We start from the raw sequence: 18,351 nt of genomic DNA on the forward strand, positions 1-18,351 counted from the left end.
GATTAAACTGCTGCTTAACGAGCAAACCTGGAACCACTCGAGGCCCCCCTGTTTGAATCAGTTCTAATGTCTTCCTATATTTATTGAGTTCTGTTGTTTATTTGGGGGGAGGGGGGCGGGGGGGCTGAACTCGCTCGCGTGAGTCACCCAGATGTGCGCGGGGAAGACGAGTGTTTGCAACTGGTCCCCTTCAGCGCCTCGTCCGTCCGTCCCACATGGCGATGGCTCTCCCTGCGCGCAGCATCCCTCGGCGTTAACGAACTCGCATGGGAAGTGAGGAAGGGAAGAACGCGGCCGCGGTTTCCTAATTATTCGCCCTTCAACCACCCTCCGTGACATTTGCCCCGGTCGCAGAGTAACTACTTTGCAACTTTAGGGAGAGGGATAAATAAGAGATGAGAAGCTGACTCTTAGTGAACTCGGATGCTGCGCTTTGCCCTCGGTACCCAGCTCAGATTTAGGAAGCGGGCGTCTCGCTGCTCTCAGAGGCAAGAGCGAGGCGCAGGGGAGAAGGCTTCACCCTTGCTCAGTTCAGCGATGCTCTCTGGGTACCCCTGTTTATTATCACTCGGGAGCAGCTTGGGAAAATACAATAGCCAGGGCATCGTACCGCTCGCGATCTCGACGCTCCCCTCGCATCGCTGTTACAGCGGGGTCAGTGGTTTACAGAAATATTAAATGCTAAGGGGGGGGCGTGGGGGAGAGAGACCGGAGCTAATGGTAAAGGTCTGCCAAATGTCACCTCAGTGTTACAATGACAAGAAAATATACTTTCCTTACGGCTCTCCCCCTAAGAAATTTGTTTTGAGGGATTTGACAATCTTGCAGATAAAGTGACTGCTTGCCACACTTAACTGATCATGCTCCCTCACGGCCGGCCGGCGTTTCCTCGCTGCACTTAGTAATAATACCTGTGCAACCTGGGTTGTAGTAGCATTGTCACTGATTTCCAAGGTAACTGCTTTTTAGCTCTTCTGAGCAGACATACCTGCGTAGGGGGGGGAAAAGTCTTTTCCCCACTCCCTGGAAGGATGATGGTAAAGTGCTATGTTGGAAAAGAGAGGAGGCTTCTCTAAAATTTGATAACCACAGCCGACAATTTGGAAATAAGACACTTCTCACAGCCAACATGACAGTGGATTTTGAGCATTCAGAAAACACCAGGCCAAAAAACTGGAGACATCTTGATCTTTTAAGACAGCTTTTCCAGTACTTTAAGTGAAGGGGAGGGGGGGTGTGTGTGGAAGCGGGGAAAGAAAAAGAGCGAAAAGCTGCAAGGAAAATAATACAAAGCCAGCACAATTGGCATCTAGACAGTAAAGAAAAAAGTTTTTGAGGTTAAGAGAAGGAAAGACAAAGCTGTTATGTACCCGAGGGATGCAATTTTAGTGGGAATGGAAGATTTGAGTGGTAAAGGAGGAGCGCTTGCCTCTGGGTTCTCTCTCTTCCAGCAGTTCGGCTGCTGGCATCTCAATTTGAATTGCTGGGTGAGTAGTACTTTCTGTCTGCGCGCTTTCTGTCTTGACCATTGAACTTCTGATGTGACTTCTCTCCCTCTCCCCCTCTCTCCCTCTCCTTTTCTTTCCTCCTGTGTGGAACCAGGATAAGAAAAAAAAAAAAAAAAGAAAGAAAAGAAAAGGGAGGGGGAAGAAATCATGCGAGCATCTCCAGCTGTGACCTTTGTTAGCGACGTTGATTTTATTTATTTATTTTATGGTAATCGTCTTTTTTAGTAGGGGGAAGCGGGACTTTTCGATGACACTTTAATTTTACAGCTGTGGTGAGGAGCGTGCGGCAGAGCGCCGTGTTGTCGCGACACAATGGTGCAGCGGGGCAGAGTTGTTGCACTCCTCCTCTTTGCCCTTCTCTCCGCCTGATTTTGGGGTTTGGTTTACAGAAAGCCAGGGGGGTTTTGTGTGTGTGTGTGTGTGTGGTGGGGGGGTGAGGGGAAGAATTTCTTTTTCCTCATGCATCCAGGGTGGGATCAGGGTGTGTTTGGGGGGGGGCTGAGGAAAGGGGGGGAGGTTCAGAGTCTGGTGTACAAGCAGGTTTCAGGGGCTGATTTCTGGATGCTGAACAATGGTTACCAGCGAGGGAGAAGTGTGTGCGCGTGTATTAGCTGTGTGTTACATCCGCAGTCACACATTCACACAGTGACCATGACATCACTAGCTTTTCTTTTCTTTTTCTCCTTTGGGGCGGAGGGGGCCACTTCAAAGCTTTCTGCAGTTCAGTACGATATTTCCTTAACTCTGAAACCATGAAGGTAAAGATGTTTGGTTTGGGTTCATTTTTTTTTTTTTTAAAAAAAGGAGAAACAAAAGTTGGTTGGTGGCAGGGAACATACAGTTAAAGGGGTTTGGAGATGGAGTGGTTTAACTCTTGACATATGCAGAATGATTTTTGTTTTTCTTTTTTTTTCCTGTTTTTAATTATTAAAAATAGTGCAGAGTGGTTTTTAATTGGGTGCTTTTGGTTGACACTCGGTTAAATTTTCTGAATTCTCCAGAAAACTCAGCTGTAATGTGAAAGATGAAAATTTCAGGGATGCTACATGAAAATTATTTCACCCGGCGATAAAGGAATATGCAAAATTATCCTGAACATTGATAAATATGAGCTAGCATGTGTTTTGACACTGGTTCTGTGTTCGTTGCCAGAAGTCCATGAGACTTCTATTTTATTTTTTTCCCTCCTATTAATACGTATTGCAGAAAGTAAACCTACCCCTCAGCCAGGTCTGTACATCACCCTTAATTATAAGCAGAAAACAGAGATGTATATTAGAATTTTAGAAAGAGTTTCATTTGCACTGGAGGTTTTGTTGGGAGTCTTGAGTTTTCTGCTGGTTTCTGACTCTGCCAGGCTTACTTAGAGGGTGCTCGGTCCAGGAGGAAGATTTCTGTCACTTCGGTACTCTGTGCTACCTTTGCCTGAGTAGCTTAGTCGTTTTATTTGCCTTTTCTTGTATAAAACAGGGGATATAATTCAGCTGGATTCACCTAAAATGAATTAATATAAAAGGACAGTTATTTAGATGTTTGTTCTTTCACTGCATGTTGTTGCATACACGGGTTTTACGTAGCTGGGGAGGGGATCTCGTAAGCGTGTTACCTTTAGAAGAATTCTTTTTATTGGGATTTGGGGGCGAAAGGCCTGACAGCGCTGTATAAATGTGCCTGTTTCTTTTCTTCCAAAATATTTGCAAGGTGTTTCAGTTCTGACATGCATTTAGCATCCCATGTTTTAGGGAAACTTTGTTGAATTTATTGAAAAATATTTTTCTGGCCGTACTTAATTTCATCGTTCGATGTGTTTCGTGGCAGCATGTATTGTTTCTAGCACATGAAAAACTGAAAGCGGTTTTTCTTAGAGCTTTGTTTGTTAAGCTATTAATATATATTTGATAATACGTTGTGTATCAGTATTGAGCCCAGCCCGCTATAATTGGTGAATACTGCATTTTAAAAAGCTGTACGGACAACTTGGCTTTGTGTATCGAGGCTTGTATGTGCATGTTAGTTTTTTAATGATGCTGTTACTACCAAAATTGCTAAATACCAGTGGGTATAGGAATGCATGCTACTTTTTTTTCCCCTTTTCATTTCTTGCAGTTTTTTAACAGCCTCATGTTCAAGTTTTTACTGTCGCGTGTACCCTGACAAAATCAGAGGAGCTTTTTCTCCTACAGTGTGTGTCTGGTGCTGAAATAGGCGATTTATGTGTGGGAATTGAAGCTGTTTATAGTGTGGCATTTCAGAGAATGCTAGGCAGTAAGTAAAATTGCATTGCCAGGAGTCATACAAAGCACGTAACGAATCGCGTCTGTCAGGGCATTTCTAAGCACCCTTCTGCTTGTATTCACTTGTCCCTTCGTCCCATCTTTCTGTTCTTGCATTACTGCACACTGTCTCTCCCCTTTCCACCCCCCCACCTCCTCTTATGTTCTGGACAGTTTCTTGAAGACCTGCTCAGGTTTCACCAGTCTCTTTGCTTAGTAGTGGTGGTGTATCCAGCACACCTTGTGCTGGTGGTACTGTTTATGAGAATGGTGGGTTTTGGTTTTAATCTAACATATGGAAAGTGGTTCTGCCTTTTGCCTTGTTAGATGTGAAGGAAGGCTTGTCTGCTCTAAAGAAATAATGCCTGGTAATTAAAGTCTGCTAAGAAAGCACCGAGTATGTGTCAGGATGGGGAAGGAGCTGTGTCTTTTTCCTTTTGTGTGATGGAAGAAATAGATCTGAGCATCTCAGTGGTGCTGAAACTTGGGAGTCTAAGCGTGCCCTGGCCTCCTTGTTCGGGGAAGTCCACCTGTTGATCAAATTTTCTGTAATTTTGAGATAAAGCATAAGGCTTGTCTGGGTGTGCACAGGCCACAGTTCCTGGGCTACAGACTGAGGTGACTGGTATCCAGATTTGTATGGCGAGATCAGGCAGAGCAGATGCAGCAGAGTGCTTTCCCTTTATCAATAAAGCATTAAGAGAATGAGTGAGGTAAAATCTAACTGGCGTCAGTGTAATTTCAAGTGATGCCAAAGGATCTGAAAACATTCGGCTGTGTCTAAGCAGGTGCTTGTCCAGGTCTGGCCTGACATGAGAGTAACACCACGTGGTCCACAAATGCAGCACTTAATTTGTACTTAAAACCTCAACTTTCTTTCTTTTTTTTTTTCCTTAAAAAGCCAGAAATCCACCCAAATGCCAATGCAGCAATATTACAGCAGCGATATTACAGGTGCAGCAGCTTTGAGAGCAAAGTGTGCACACACTTAATGTTTTACTAGTAGTGTTTTTTAATTCTCCTGCATAAGAACTAATGGGCAGTAATTAAATAGCTAACCCCCAGTTCCTACCCTTTTAAGGTTAGAGGATTTGGCGTTTGCTAATTGTCACCAGATCATTTTGTGTAATTGCCTTTTGGCGAAATTAAGTGGAAATTTCCTGAACATCTTAAATCCTCTCTTCCCCCACCCCCTTCACCCTCAGTACCTTCGCTCCCTTACAGGAAGGATGCTGAAAATGTCAAGCAGGGTGGCTTAGTGCTCCAGTACGCGGGGGGCACTTCATCATAGTTAAGGGGAGGGTGTGGGAGAAAACGTTTCATTTCTTGAATGAATTGCTGGACACTTAAAGCCAGGAAGCTGATTTTGTTGTTTTGGCTGACAGATTGCTAATAGAGGAAGGGTTGGGTTTGGTTTTGTGTTCAGTTTTTGTCTTTTTTTCAAGCCAGGAGTGCTCGCAGAAGCAGGTAGGAGCTTGCTGGGAAGTGGTCAGGGTGGGTAAAGAAGCACAAGGATGCAAAAGCCTTGTGATGTGTCCCCCCACCTTTTTTTTTTTTTTAAGGGGTGGGGGTGTCAAGCTCTGTCTGGGGGTGGGGGGGTGGGGTGGGTATTGTCCCAGCACATGGTTGTCAGTGGTCCTGTCATCATTTGTGTGAGAGAAGAAAATGAGCCTTTTTTTTTTTAGCAGGGCAGTTGTGATTATCAATGGAGGCCTTGTCTCCCTCTACAATGGGCAGTTAGCTCAGGGCAGGACCTTAGGCAGAAATCAGCTACATTAAACTCTGAAAGGGCTCAGGCCACTGTATCAGCCATAATGGAGCAAGGGGAAGTAGTTTTCAGGAGAAAATGCTTAGTCAGGTGTGAAAGCATCCTTAGAAAAATAAACGATGACCTCACTAGCTAGACTGGGCTGGGTAAAATTTAAATCTTTGATTTATTATTTTTTCCCCGGGAAATGCTTCATCACTGGCATTGCTTTTTTATGCTTCAGTAGGGGATGAGGACCAAGTTGCATAAAGCTGGTGGGTTTGGTTGGCTTTAGGTTTTCAGCTAACCTGAATGGTTTGCAGCTTCCTTGTAGAAGTTTGGGGTGCCACCCAGAGCAGCTTGCTGATGTGGGTGGTCCCTGGGGTCGGAGTGGTGCTTACTGATGAGTGCTCTGCTTTGGGTGCTGGTGACCCTGGCTGGAAAGAGAAGATGACTTCAATGTTTACAGCAATATTTTGGGATTTGCTTTTTCTTACAACTTAATTTTCCCTTGTGGGGTGGAGGGGTGTCAATCCTAGACAGAACCAAGGACAGATCAACCTTTAGAAAAAAAGAAACTCCTCTTTGGAGCTGCAGAGCTGCTCAGAAACATCTGTTAGCATTTCACTGGCCACAGTAAGCATAACTGCAATAGCACCAGCTGGAAAATACAGTGAGACAAGTTATAAACCTATTTTTTAATGTGAACTAGTATTGAATGGTACCCGTTGCTAAGCCCAGGGAGCAACTCCAGGAGGGCCTGCTAATTTGAGACCACTGTCGACCTTCTGCATCCACCCTGGAGGAGGGGAAAAGGCTGACAAACCCTCTTCTGTGCCTCTTTTGTTTTATTGTATTAGGCCCATAAAGGCACTTTCAGGGCCCATCTTTCTTCGGCAGAAAGGGAAAGCAATGGGAAAGAGGAGGACGTGGCAGAAAAGGCAGGCGGAGCTCTAGCTCCATTTGTTTTCAGTGTCTGTTGATTAATAGGTTTTAAGGTGAATGGGCAACTCTCCTTCCTTCTCTGTGGAGTAAGGGGAGGGATGCAAGTGCCCGAGGCTGAGCCACCTTCTGGGTTGGGGGTGCCCGGTGGGCTGTACCACATCCCTGCCTCCCAAGAAGGACTCGAGGCTTTGATACACTTCAAGGGTCGTCCGAGCCGGGGAAGGGAAAGGGGAATCTCTCCCTGGCTGTGCACACGGGAGCTGTGCCACCAGAGTTCCCGGCTGTGCTGGGGCAGGAGCATCATCCCCCCCTGCCCTGCCCTTGGCTGCTCGGCTGGGGACGAAGCCAGCGGAGAGGAATCTTTCACCGGTTGATTGGAGGAGGCCGAAGGCTTTGGCAGCTTAGATGCTGCAATGGCGTGGTGGCTTATTTTCAGCCTGGGTGGCTTTTCCTGCAGACCTGCTTTTACTAAAAACTGTGTTATCCCAGCAAAGAGAAATCCTCTGGCCTCCCTGGTGTATTTTTTCTCCGACTTTGAGTTGATACCATGTTTTTATTACCAAAGCCAAACAGGCTATGAATTTGCAAACAGAAATTGAAGTAACAAACTCTTCCTATTTAAAGGTTGTTTTTTCTTTGTGTGCTCAACAATAGAATGTTTCATCTCGTGCAAGTCTTACGTTGCTTTCAGAGACTTAGCAACTATTGATTTATACAGCATGTATTAACTTCTTCAATAAATGGGGGGTATTCATCAGTGGGGTGTATTAAATTGGGCTGTCTGTGCATAGAAGCATCTTTCATCCTGTTAATGAAATGTCCTTACCATGCAACAAAGACTAATACACAGCAATTTATACACACAATCCCCTGCAGTTTAAATCTGAAGTTCAGATTTTTTTTTTGTTCCCTAAAGGCACCGATCAGAACTTAGGCTGAATGGATCGCAGCATCCCACTCAAACATATAGCAGTCCAAAATTTGTTGTGGATTGGTTTTGGTTTGGGGTTGTTTGTTGTTGTTGTTGTTTCATTCCAGAGCTCTATTATTGCTTAAAGTCATCTGTGTTTAAGCACTCCCAGAAGCATTTCAAATTCACATTGAGAGATTTAGTAGTTGAGTCCCTATGGGGACAATTTCCTCTGGTTTGCTTCAGGCAGGGGTTATCAAGAAAAGCAAACTTCTGTTGGTTTTTTGCGATTCTTTACCGTGCCCTCTAACCCAGCATACGAGACCTCAGCTTTCAGTGGAGAGCAGTGATTTATCAGCAGATGACTTGGTACTTTGTAGATGCTGGGATTTCTCTCTAGAAACCTCTGCTTGTTCCCGTCCTGTCACCGCATGCCCTGGTGCGATCTGCGTGCACCGGTGCAGCTCCGCTTTCCTTGACTGTTGTAGCCATAAATGGAGTTCTTCAAGTTGCCAGAGAAATTCCTGCATCTCACAATGGCTTTTAGCTTAAAACTGCCCTTGATAAAGTACTGGCGAATGTATATTGGAGAAAGTCCTTTAGCAGGGGGATGGCTAAGGTCATCTAATAGGTGTCTCCTATTGATGGCTGCTGTGGTTTACCTTTCATTGCCAGTGGATGGGGTTAGGACCACACTTGTTACTCAGACAGAGCTCCTATTGACTTCAAAGGAAGATGCATGCGCAGGATTAATCCTGCTCTTTCCCTGCTAGTCCTTTTTCTCTTTTCCAAGGAAGCTTAGTTAACTTCAGGAATGCTGCTTTTGAAGAGCAGCTTATTTAGCGTGTTGTGCATGATTAGCTTGGCTCGCAAACTGCGTGTGCTGCTCTGAGTGAGTTCAGGTCTCTTCTCCCCATGTGTGAGAAGCAGCACACAACAGAATGCAAACCGAGCCCAGGGTAGCAATAAAGGTGCAGGCCGATTTGCAGGGGCAGAGGATCACACTCCTCTGTGCCAGAGACATATTTTTGAGTACGTATATCCCCACACCTCTGCTCCAGCATCATCAGAGTGATGAAAAAGTAGCCTACCCTTACACCCAGTACCTTTATGTGAATTGTCTGACTGCAGAGCAGTTGCCCAAATAAAAACAACTTACCTGGGGAAAAGTTTGCAAACTGAGGTTCAAACTCTTGGTTAATGACTTTTTAAACCTTCCTTTTTCTTTTTATCTTTCCCTGAAAGGTCTTAAGTAAAATACAATAAATAGTAATATTATATAAATAATAATTTATCACTTGGGCTGTTTTGTAGACATCCTGCAGCAGGTCTTGGTGTATCAAAGCACTGGGTGGTAGTTTCCCACAGTTTGCATGTAACCTCCTATGGTATATCTGGCTTTGGTGATAGAGGCGTGCAAGCCCAGCTTTCCTCTTGCATGTTGTTTCTTGTTTGTCGGCTTAAGCCTGACCCTCTAATGTTATTCTGCCACTTACTTGTTGTTTTAACTAACCAGTTCCAGTTTCTAGGAAAACAAACTTTCCGTGGAAGACAAGCCTCAAATGTCTGTCAGAATCTGAGTGAGGGTTTTTTGCAGTGATGTGATGAGAGTTGGGAGAGCAAAGAGCTACAGTAGCCACCAGCTACACTGTGGGTCACCTAACAGCAAGAGTTCACACAATTCTTGGCCAACAAAAGTCCCTCTTATTTGATATGATTGTTTCTTGCAAACTGGATCAAGTGGTCGTTTGGCACATAATGTCATGTGTTGTTGAGAAGCTGCCTGCTAGTTTGCATCATGTATAATGCAGTTTGTTACGTGAAGCCCTTGCCAAACCTTTTGGTTACTTTTGGACTGCTTAGGTTGGCTTACTTGGAAGAGAACAGAATCTGAGTTAGAGCATCTCCATTGGCTTTTCGAGTTAAGGGGCTAAATCCTCATAGCTCCTCTGATTAGAAACCATCATGTATCTGTGCAGCCCAGAGTTGTCTTTGGTTGTACAACTGGCAGAAGACCTAACCAACAACCCAGCCAACATAACATGCTGTAAACTCATAGTGCTGGCTGCCACGGCCATGCTCTGTCCTGCATTGTGGCCACTTGATGTGGGACTCTTGTGTGCGACAAGTTTGGTATTTGAGGGGAACTGTTCCATGGAAGAGCTGCAAGCAGTAATATGATAAAAGTTGTGGGAAGCATAAGCGCTGCTCTTTGGCTTGCTGCTCTTGGTTGTGTACTTTCTCTGCAGGTTACCAAAGGGGAGAGTCAGATAGCAATGTATGGTGGGACTAGGGAGCCTCCTGGGGTGGGGGTGGTTGGAGGAGTCAGATCTGAAGCTGAGCTTGACCCAGGCACAATGAAGGGACTTCTTGTTTCTTTAGGAGAGGACTGACATTTCTTTTCCTCGTAAAACTCAGTCTGTCTTCTCTCTTCCTTCCCCCCAGTCTAGAAACTCATTCCCATAGAATAACTGAATTATTTTTGAAATGCTTTTAAGAGAAGCTCGAACCGAGATCAGATAATAACTGCTCTGAAGTGGCATGGTGGGGGCACGTGTGTTTGGGGGTGCTGGTGGGCGAGCAGTGGGCAGACCCTGAACGGCAGCGGCGCTATTGGGGGCCGCTGCGGTATCCCTACTCTATTTTAATGTGATTCCTTTTACTTGATGTTAATGCAAGTTGTTCCTTACTTAAAGTAATAAAAGGAAATGAAGACACATTCTAAAATGAAACCTGACTCTAATCCATTCATCATCTAATACCAGCCTCTTTATCTTTGCTGGTACCTAATCTGGTTAAATGTCCCTGTTGTAGGATTTTAGTGAAAATCCTCTATGGGGAATAGGGTTTTTTGCAATTGGATTACTCGCAGTAAATGGTCCAGCAGTTCGCTTGTTTCAGCTTAATTTTTTCTTTGTGATCTTGTAAGGGTAAGTTACAGTTCAGCCTGCCTTTTCCTTTCATTCATTCACTCCTTTCTTTTTTTATTATTGGTGTTAAGGAAAAGATTTAATTTTTTTTTCCCCCCAGAGCAAAGAATGTGACAGGGAAAACCTCACGATATCTACGTGATTGTTCCCCCATAAGAGCGTTCATTTCAGTGGCTTTATCTGGGGTTTTTTGCCATTATTTATATAGCTGAATATTTTAGTAGCCTAATTCATCAGTATCCAGTTTCCATTTATTAGAGCTCTGTGATGAATTGATAATTAATCAGCTCTTCTAAAATATATATATATAAAATATGCAGGTGATCGCTTGTCAGCTTAATGCTTGCTGATGAAGGGAATACTGTAGCACTACAAAGGCTTTTTATCTGGAGTATTTGCAATGAGCAGTAAAATGCAGAACTGAAAGTGAGGACAGGAAGGGGAAAGGAAAAGACCTACAGGTCAGTGAGCATTTGGGTCTCTTGCTAATTAAATGGGGGACTCTGTCAGCCAGCCCCTCACTGAAGAGTCTGCCTGCATCTTCGAGGTGAACCAGATTATAAAATTTAAAAAAAAAGGAACAAAATTTAAAGAATTGCTGTTGCTCTATACCAGGAGCATGATGGGTCAAAAACATTAAAGAAATTCAGCAGCGGGGAAAGTGTGTGAGGAGGTTTTAAGCAACAGGGCGGGGAAACTGCAAGGGTGATGCCAGGAAAGGATCTGGAAAAGTCTGAGGATCCTGTCAAAATCCTGGGCACTAAGATTTCTGTATGTCATGCCTCGTGCTGCAGCAGGGAGCACCCAGCACTCCTCTCTAACGCTGTCGACCTTTTTTTTTTTTTTCTTCTCTTAACAGTCTAACAAAGTGCCAGTTGTGCAGCACCCACACCATGTACACCCTCTTACACCGCTTATCACGTACAGCAATGAGCACTTCACACCGGGAAACCCTCCTCCACACTTACCAGCCGACGTAGATCCCAAAACAGGTAGGTGGGAAGTAGTTCGGGGCTTTTTTTTGAAGGTGGGTGGGTAGATTTCTCTAATTTGTATATTAGGGGGAATGAGTGTGGGAAGAAGGATTTCCCATCTTAGAGCACCAAAGCGGGCATGTAAAATGTCAAGCACATGCAAAAACATGGACAAAATAAATTCTTTCCAAGCCAGTTAGGCTTCAGAGGGGCACTTACGGTGATGCCACCAGAGTTGCATGTGTGGGGTCGTTCACAGGTATGTTTCTTTGCAAGCATGATACCCCACCTAGTAGTTCGATCTACCAAGTGCTTGGTTTGCATGCATGACCCAGAGAGTTAAACATGTACATTCTGTGATCTGCACTTACAAAATTGCAGCTGGAATTTTAAAGGTGGTGGGTCATGACCGGTTTCAGAATGAATCTCTTTTAATTCCCCAAATCCCATTGTTTCTGTGTCAGGAGTTCAGCCATTTTTCTCTTATAATGTTGAATTTTCATCCACTCTAACTACTTAGCTCCAGCTCTGTGCTTGCAACTCTTTTCCCCGATGTAAGTCTACCCAACTCTCAGTTCAGCCTGAAGGGCAGTCTTCTTGAATATAGAGCACCGCGTAAAGCCCTGACTTGATTTATTGGTGTTACAGAGTAGAATTTACATGTTATTCTAACTTTTTAAGAGTCCCTGTTTAACCTAAGGGCCCGGAGAAGTCAAACAGTGTCAATCTTCTTTCTTTGGGCTTCATTGAGTTCCTAGTGACAGCGGTTTTGTTTTTGTTAACCCAAATCCCAGCTAGTTAATTGGAAAGTACATCAGAAACTGAATTCACATCAAAGGAATCGCTCTGTGTCAGCCCAAACGTATGCAGATAATTTATCTAAAGTCCAGCCCATCAATGAGGCTGTGCATTAGCTGGTTTTCACCCCCCCAGTGCTTCAATTGGGGCCCCCTTTTAATTGTGCTTAATGCTAACTTCACATGGCTTAAAAGGAATCCCTCTCGCCATCCCTGGGTATTGCGAGTGAATGGCATAGTCAACCTCTCATTTAAATAATGGTAGGACAGGGAATAGCTTTTAAATGGTTATCGTAAAACATATGATTAACGTCTGTAGACTGTTTACTTTTCTTCTGTGAACATTCTTTCAAGTGTGCAAATAGCTCGCTGGATGGTTAAAGCCCAGTTAATCTGTTTGGGTTTTGTAATGGAGAAAAAGCAATGTCTGCATGAAAATGTCACACAAGGAGATTTAATTTAGAGATTAAAAGCTTCCTGAGTGACTTGAAAAAATAGTTTTTAACCATGAATACAGTACTCCTTCCTTTTAATGCTCTCTGTTTTAATTTTGCTTCTGCTGTGTAATTGTGCTCTGGCTTGTTAATTGAAAGACCCAGTCTTGTAACCCTTACTCCTCTAAGTAATTCCTACTTTCTCTTAAGGTAAGGAGCATTAAGATTTAAGCCTTGTTTCTGGAGCTGTTTTCTACTCTCCCAAGTAGGAACAGCACTGGGTTCAGAGAGAATGGATGGGTTCTCTGTCCTCCTCTACACACCTTCAGCACCTGCCCCCAGTTTTAAGAAGCACTTCCAGGGGTTTTCCCCTCAGTTCTTAGGGTTCGGAAAGGTTTCCTTGGTTTGCTCAAAAGCAAACATTATTTGCAGTTACAATGACTTGGTAGCTCATTTTGGATGTTACCTCGAAATAATGCCAAGCTGTTGAGTACACAGGCGATGTCTGGGTAGAGCCTGTGCTCCTTTGGTGACATTGAGACGAAAATAACCGTGGAGTTGATACAAGGACATCTTTCTGTTGAGTGTTTAAGACAGCGCTGAGCCCAGCATCACAAGAAAGCTATAGCAGAAACTCCTAAATTCTCATCCTAAATACCAAAATCGTTATCTCTGATTGGAGAGGTGGCTGAGGGATTGAACGATGTGTTTTTCTGTTTGAATCTCATTTAACAAGGTTCTAAGAGGCTCATTTTATAAAAAGACAGTGAAACAGCCTTCGAAAACCCAAAATGAAGCCTTAAGTATTGTAATAAAAATTACTAGATAGCAATTTAGAAACATATGTGCTTTTCCCCTACATTTTATTTCTTTCTGTGTCTCAATACTAACGCTGTTTTATGTTCCTCTTCTGTAGGAATTCCAAGGCCTCCACATCCTCCAGACATATCTCCTTACTATCCGTTATCACCGGGCACTGTAGGACAAATCCCCCATCCGCTAGGATGGTTAGTACCACAGTAAGGAGTTCCATTTTTTTCATTTCCTTTTTCTTTTTTGATGTGTAAAATTTATGTTAAAAACTATGTGTGTGTATGTGTGTGTGTGCGCATTGAGATAAGTCTGTTTGTCAACTGCTACTTCATTAAGTGGCTGTGAATTTACTCACCTCATGAAGATTAATTAAAACTTATCCCAGGTCACATGGTCTTAAACAAACAAGGGCAGTTGGGCACAGCTTTGCATGTCATCTCAACCAGCTGATGACTCAAGAAGCATGAATTTTAAATGCTTCTGCAGAAATGCCCTTAACGCTGCACCACGTGGGGTGGGGTTTTTTTCAGATTCTGGAGGCACACAGGGTAGTTCTCATGGACTCTTTTTTTACAAGGCCCATCCTCACTATAAATGTGTAATTTTAAATTTCATTGGCCTTCCCTGTTGAAACCCCTTTTGTTTTTCTTGTGGAACAGTAGAGCTTTATATCGGCCAGCGAGCAACATTCCTGGTCGAGACGTGGCTGGGCAGTTGGCATCTGAGGAATGGAATTTTCTTGCAAACAAGAAAGAGGAATTAGTTTACTTTAAAACCAGCTAAGAAAAAAAGCTGTGGAAAGTTAGTTTGGGGTTTTGTTTTCTTTTCAGCTCCTCATATCCCAGTTGCAGAGCCTTGTCGGGTATGAGGTTCCCTCCAGTAACTGAGTCCTTATTTTCCTTTTCTTCTTCTGTTGCAATCTCTGCAATGGGTTTATAGTGTACATAGGCTCTACCTAGGCCTTTTGAACAGTATATTTAGTTTAAACACTTAGAAAATACATTGGTATTGTTGGATACAACCGTTGTCCGCATTATAAATCAGGATTATTGCCATGTTTTTTCTCACATAACAGGCCTCAATGATAGTAGGGAGGTTGTATTTCCTTAGAAATTAAATCCCCAAAGCTAGAAATAGTTTGTTCGCACTGGGGGTTGCTTGGCCAGTTGTGCTAAAATGCCTCACCACAAGTTTGCTCTCCGTAAGGAGTCCATACCCTGAGGAGAGCAGGCCCCTTGAGCTGGGAGGGGGATTGTGTCAAAGGCTTTGGGGGCCTTTCACAGGCACAGTGGTGTGGATGCAGGAGAACTGGAGCTCAGACCTCAGCAGCTAACTTTCAAGCCCTTTGCAGGCTGCCCTTTCACTCAGGGTGGTCCTGCAGTTTGTTTGGGTAGAAGCTCTCCCACCCTGAGGGTGAAGCCTGTTCTTCAGCTGTCTGCAGGAGGCCCGAGTTCCTCTGGAAGAGCACAGCTCAAGCAGAACAAAACCCCAGAATATTGCTCTCTGAAATCTTAAGTTCCTCCTCATTTGTGGTCATTTACCTTTTAATGCAGGACACTGTGAATGCTGGTAGAATGCATGTTGGCTCCTTTATTTCTTTCTTGCAGGGCCTACCTGCAGTACAGCTAGCTCGAGCTCCTGTTGCAACTGCTTAGCTCAAGTTTGCACAGGAGCAGCCTCAGCATTTAAAACAAATATACTCAGCTAATGCCTGAAATCAGTAACATGAGATGTGAAAGCATAGGGAAGAAATTCCATGCTGTTGTTGACCTGTGCCTCGTTGCACATCTGTGCCTCGGACCCTTCATTTTTGTGTGTGTGTGTGCAGACACAGGTTTGTCCTACTTGATGGACAGTCATGGCTGCCCAACCCATGCGAATGCTGCAATGTGTGGCTAGTTTCATCAAGGAGGTACTGATGGGCTCCTCTTTCATGGGAAGACTCTGACATCACCATTGGTTTATGATAAGCCAATACCCAAAGAATACTTATCTACCCATAGCTCTAACAGCTCCCCTGAGTGGTTTTCATTCAAGGTTGATACCATCACATTTGGTTTTGCTGTTGGAGAGTAGCACGGCCAACTTTGCAGAAGTGGCCCAAGGTTTTTTGTTTCCCTCCCTGCTGCCACTCATGCTTCACCAACAACTTCCCAGCCCATCGATACCCAACTGGCCTGGATGTCTCCAGCATAGTACCCCCCCAGAAAGCATCCTGCCCAGTCAGATGATATATTTGAAGGACAGATAAAAAGAACTAGCTACCACAGACAAACCTCAATCAGAAAAAGTTGTGTGTCTTTCATGAGGATGCTGTTTTGCATGTTGCTGTATTTTTTAATTATTGTAATGAGGTGTGATTGTCTATTGGTTACCCACAATACTTCTTGGGGACTCTCCCCCGGTAACTCTTGTCAACACTTGTTAATCTGACAAAAGGCTACAAATTAAGCTCTGTTAATTTAATGTTTTCTCACCGAGATCTAAATACCGAAAGAGGCCCAAAGCGCAACTGAAGTCCTTTGATTCACTGTACTTTATTTTGGTATAAATTTACATTCATTATTGTTTTCCTTTGGATGTGTAGCCCTCAATTAGTGTGATGGCTCCATTAAAGCAAGCGAGACTTCGCCTTTAATTATTACAACAAAACACCTAGTTTCAGCTTGGGGAGAGGGTCTCTATTGACATAAGCAGAGGTTATAAAATTTAATTAGCCATTCCTATCAGATTTATGGCATTCAAATTGTTCTGTGTTTCTTTCCTTTGATCCTTGCTGTACAATCCCCAAGATTTTTGTTCTGATCAAATGAGAATAAAGCTTACTGTGCAGAGAGAAGTTTTTTGTTGTTTGTTTTGGGTTTTTTTTTTTAAACCCTTTTTTCTTTCTCTCATTCTTTCTTTCCCTTCTTTTTTGCCAGGCAAGGTCAGCCAGTGTACCCAATCACGACAGGGGGTTTCCGCCACCCTTACCCAACAGCTCTGACCGTCAATGCTTCCATGTCAAGGTGAGTTCAAATGCTGAGGTCCTGAATTGAGAGCAGATGTAACTCCTCCTGCCGCCCTCTTTAGAGGAGGGCGTTTCATCTAGGAAGCTTATTTCTGAAAGCACTTCAGTTAAACAGTCATCCTTAGTTTTCTGTTGGGGCGGAGAAAGGGAGGACAAGGGGTACTTTTCCAGTCAATGAGAAGAGGGTGCCCTAGAATTTGGTTTTGAGGGAGAGATGGAGGAGCAGGAAGTCATCTTTAAAAGCCAAATGAAAAAGCTGGGAGAATGTGATGTTGAAAAAGCAAGAAGGAGAAGTCATGACACCTTTAGCTTTCTCGGTGGCAGTCACCCACAGCAGCGCTCTGTGTGTGAGAGGGGAGGCTCGGGGGGGAGGAGGGCTGTTCTTCAAGCAGAGTTGGGAGGAAGGTTACTGCACTATGTTTTTCCCAACCAAAGCTCCAAACACTGATAGTCAACATAAAAGGGGCCTGCCTGACCCTCTAAAGCTTTAGAAGTATATATTTCTCCCCCTCCCTACCTCCAATTAATTCCATCTAATTTTCCAGGGGCTGCTAGTTTTATTTACAAACTGGTTGGCAGCACTATGTTTAAGTAATCACTAATTGCTCCTAATGATAGTTTTATTTTCTGTTCATCTGATTTTCAGTCTGGTTAATTAAATCGGTGGAGGTTTAGACTTTCCTGATGGGCTGAAACAGCTAATCCATTTTGATGATGGCACATAATTAAATTAGCATGCATTACATAGCAAGGTTCCACGTCTCTTCCCTGCTCTGTCCCTTCCTCTCCATCTCTGCAGTTTAATTTGTGTAGGTTGGTGTATAGAGGATTTAAGGAGGGAAAAACTGGGGGGGGGGGGGAAACACGCCTCATTGAGAGAGGGAAACTTATAACTAGAGCTGATGACTGAATGAGTAAGGAAATAGCATGTTGTGTGCTTTAGATACGTAGAGTAAAAGTAAAAAATGAAAATTTGCCCATGTCGCTCCAGCAAATAGAAAGACAACTGGAAAATCAGCCTTTTTTTTTTTTTTTTTTTTTTTTTTTTGAAATTAATAGACCCAGCATGGGGGAGAAAAAATCCTGGGTTGGGGAGAAAGCTGCAAATTTAAACAATGGTTCCCTCCCTCCATTTAATCTTTTTTAATATCTATAAAAGACTTGCAGGCATGGTGTGAGGCAAAGTAGAGCTTGATTTAGTTTAATTATTATTAGAGAGGCAAGTCATTTGAGGGAGGGGGAAGATGTGGGAGGGGGGAGGCTATATTCCCAAGATAGGCTTTATGAAAGGTATCTAGTTAAAAAGAGTACACAGCAAATTAAATACATTATTGTGGTAATGGGACGACAGAAGTAGAGGTCTATTATACTTATGGCAGTTATAGGAAATGTAGGCTCCTTGCCCTGTTCTAGCACATCCTTTGATATTCATTCCATTCAGCAGCAGGGCCAGGACTTCTCAGAATTAAGTGATGGGTCATTATACTTTAAACACCATGGAGAAGCCTAGATTGGCAATTAAACAGCACTTGCTGACACTCGCTTGTGCCACCCTGTGACCCCCTTTAGATTGAGTTGTTGGAGCTCGGGGCCCTCAGCCTGCTAAATTGGTAGCAGGCACTTCTCCTGACGAGGGCTGGCTCTGAAATCTGCTGGCTTCAAAGGGAGCAAGATCATGTATAAACCATAATGTGGGTGCACCGTGGCTCAAAAAATAAGGCAGGAATAGATGAAATGTTACAAGTGCAAGGGGAAAATGAGAGAATAATGACAAATCTAATGCAACTCAAAGCAGAATTGTTGCACAGAAAAATGCATCCCACTGCTTGTGCATAAAATCAAGGCAGGCAGATGACATCCAGTTAACAGAAACATGTCAACAGTGAAGTAAAGTGAGAGTGAGTAAGAGAGAAGCCCCTGAGACAGCCAGGAACAAAAAATTAGTTGTCCTTAACAAGTTAAGACTCATCATTATATTCTGGCTTGGAGCCATAAAAGGAGACAGTGGTG

General features: G+C 43.7%; 1 protein-coding gene across 7 annotated transcripts in view; it reads left to right on the forward strand.

Annotated features, from left to right (window-relative positions):
• Positions 1-18,351, forward strand: part of TCF7L2 (transcription factor 7 like 2) — a 179,402-nt gene that overhangs the window by 141,555 nt on the left and 19,496 nt on the right. For all 7 annotated transcript variants that reach the window (XM_084264997.1, XM_084264998.1, XM_084264993.1 and 4 more), the window contains exons 5-7: positions 11,173-11,305; positions 13,435-13,537; positions 16,253-16,339. In XM_084264997.1, the coding sequence (XP_084121123.1) occupies positions 11,173-11,305; positions 13,435-13,537; positions 16,253-16,339 (323 nt within the window). The remainder of the gene's footprint in view (positions 1-11,172; positions 11,306-13,434; positions 13,538-16,252; positions 16,340-18,351) is intronic.

This window comes from Gallinula chloropus, assembly GCF_964237585.1.
Source record: "Gallinula chloropus genome assembly, chromosome: 5".
NCBI lineage: Eukaryota > Metazoa > Chordata > Aves > Gruiformes > Rallidae > Gallinula > Gallinula chloropus.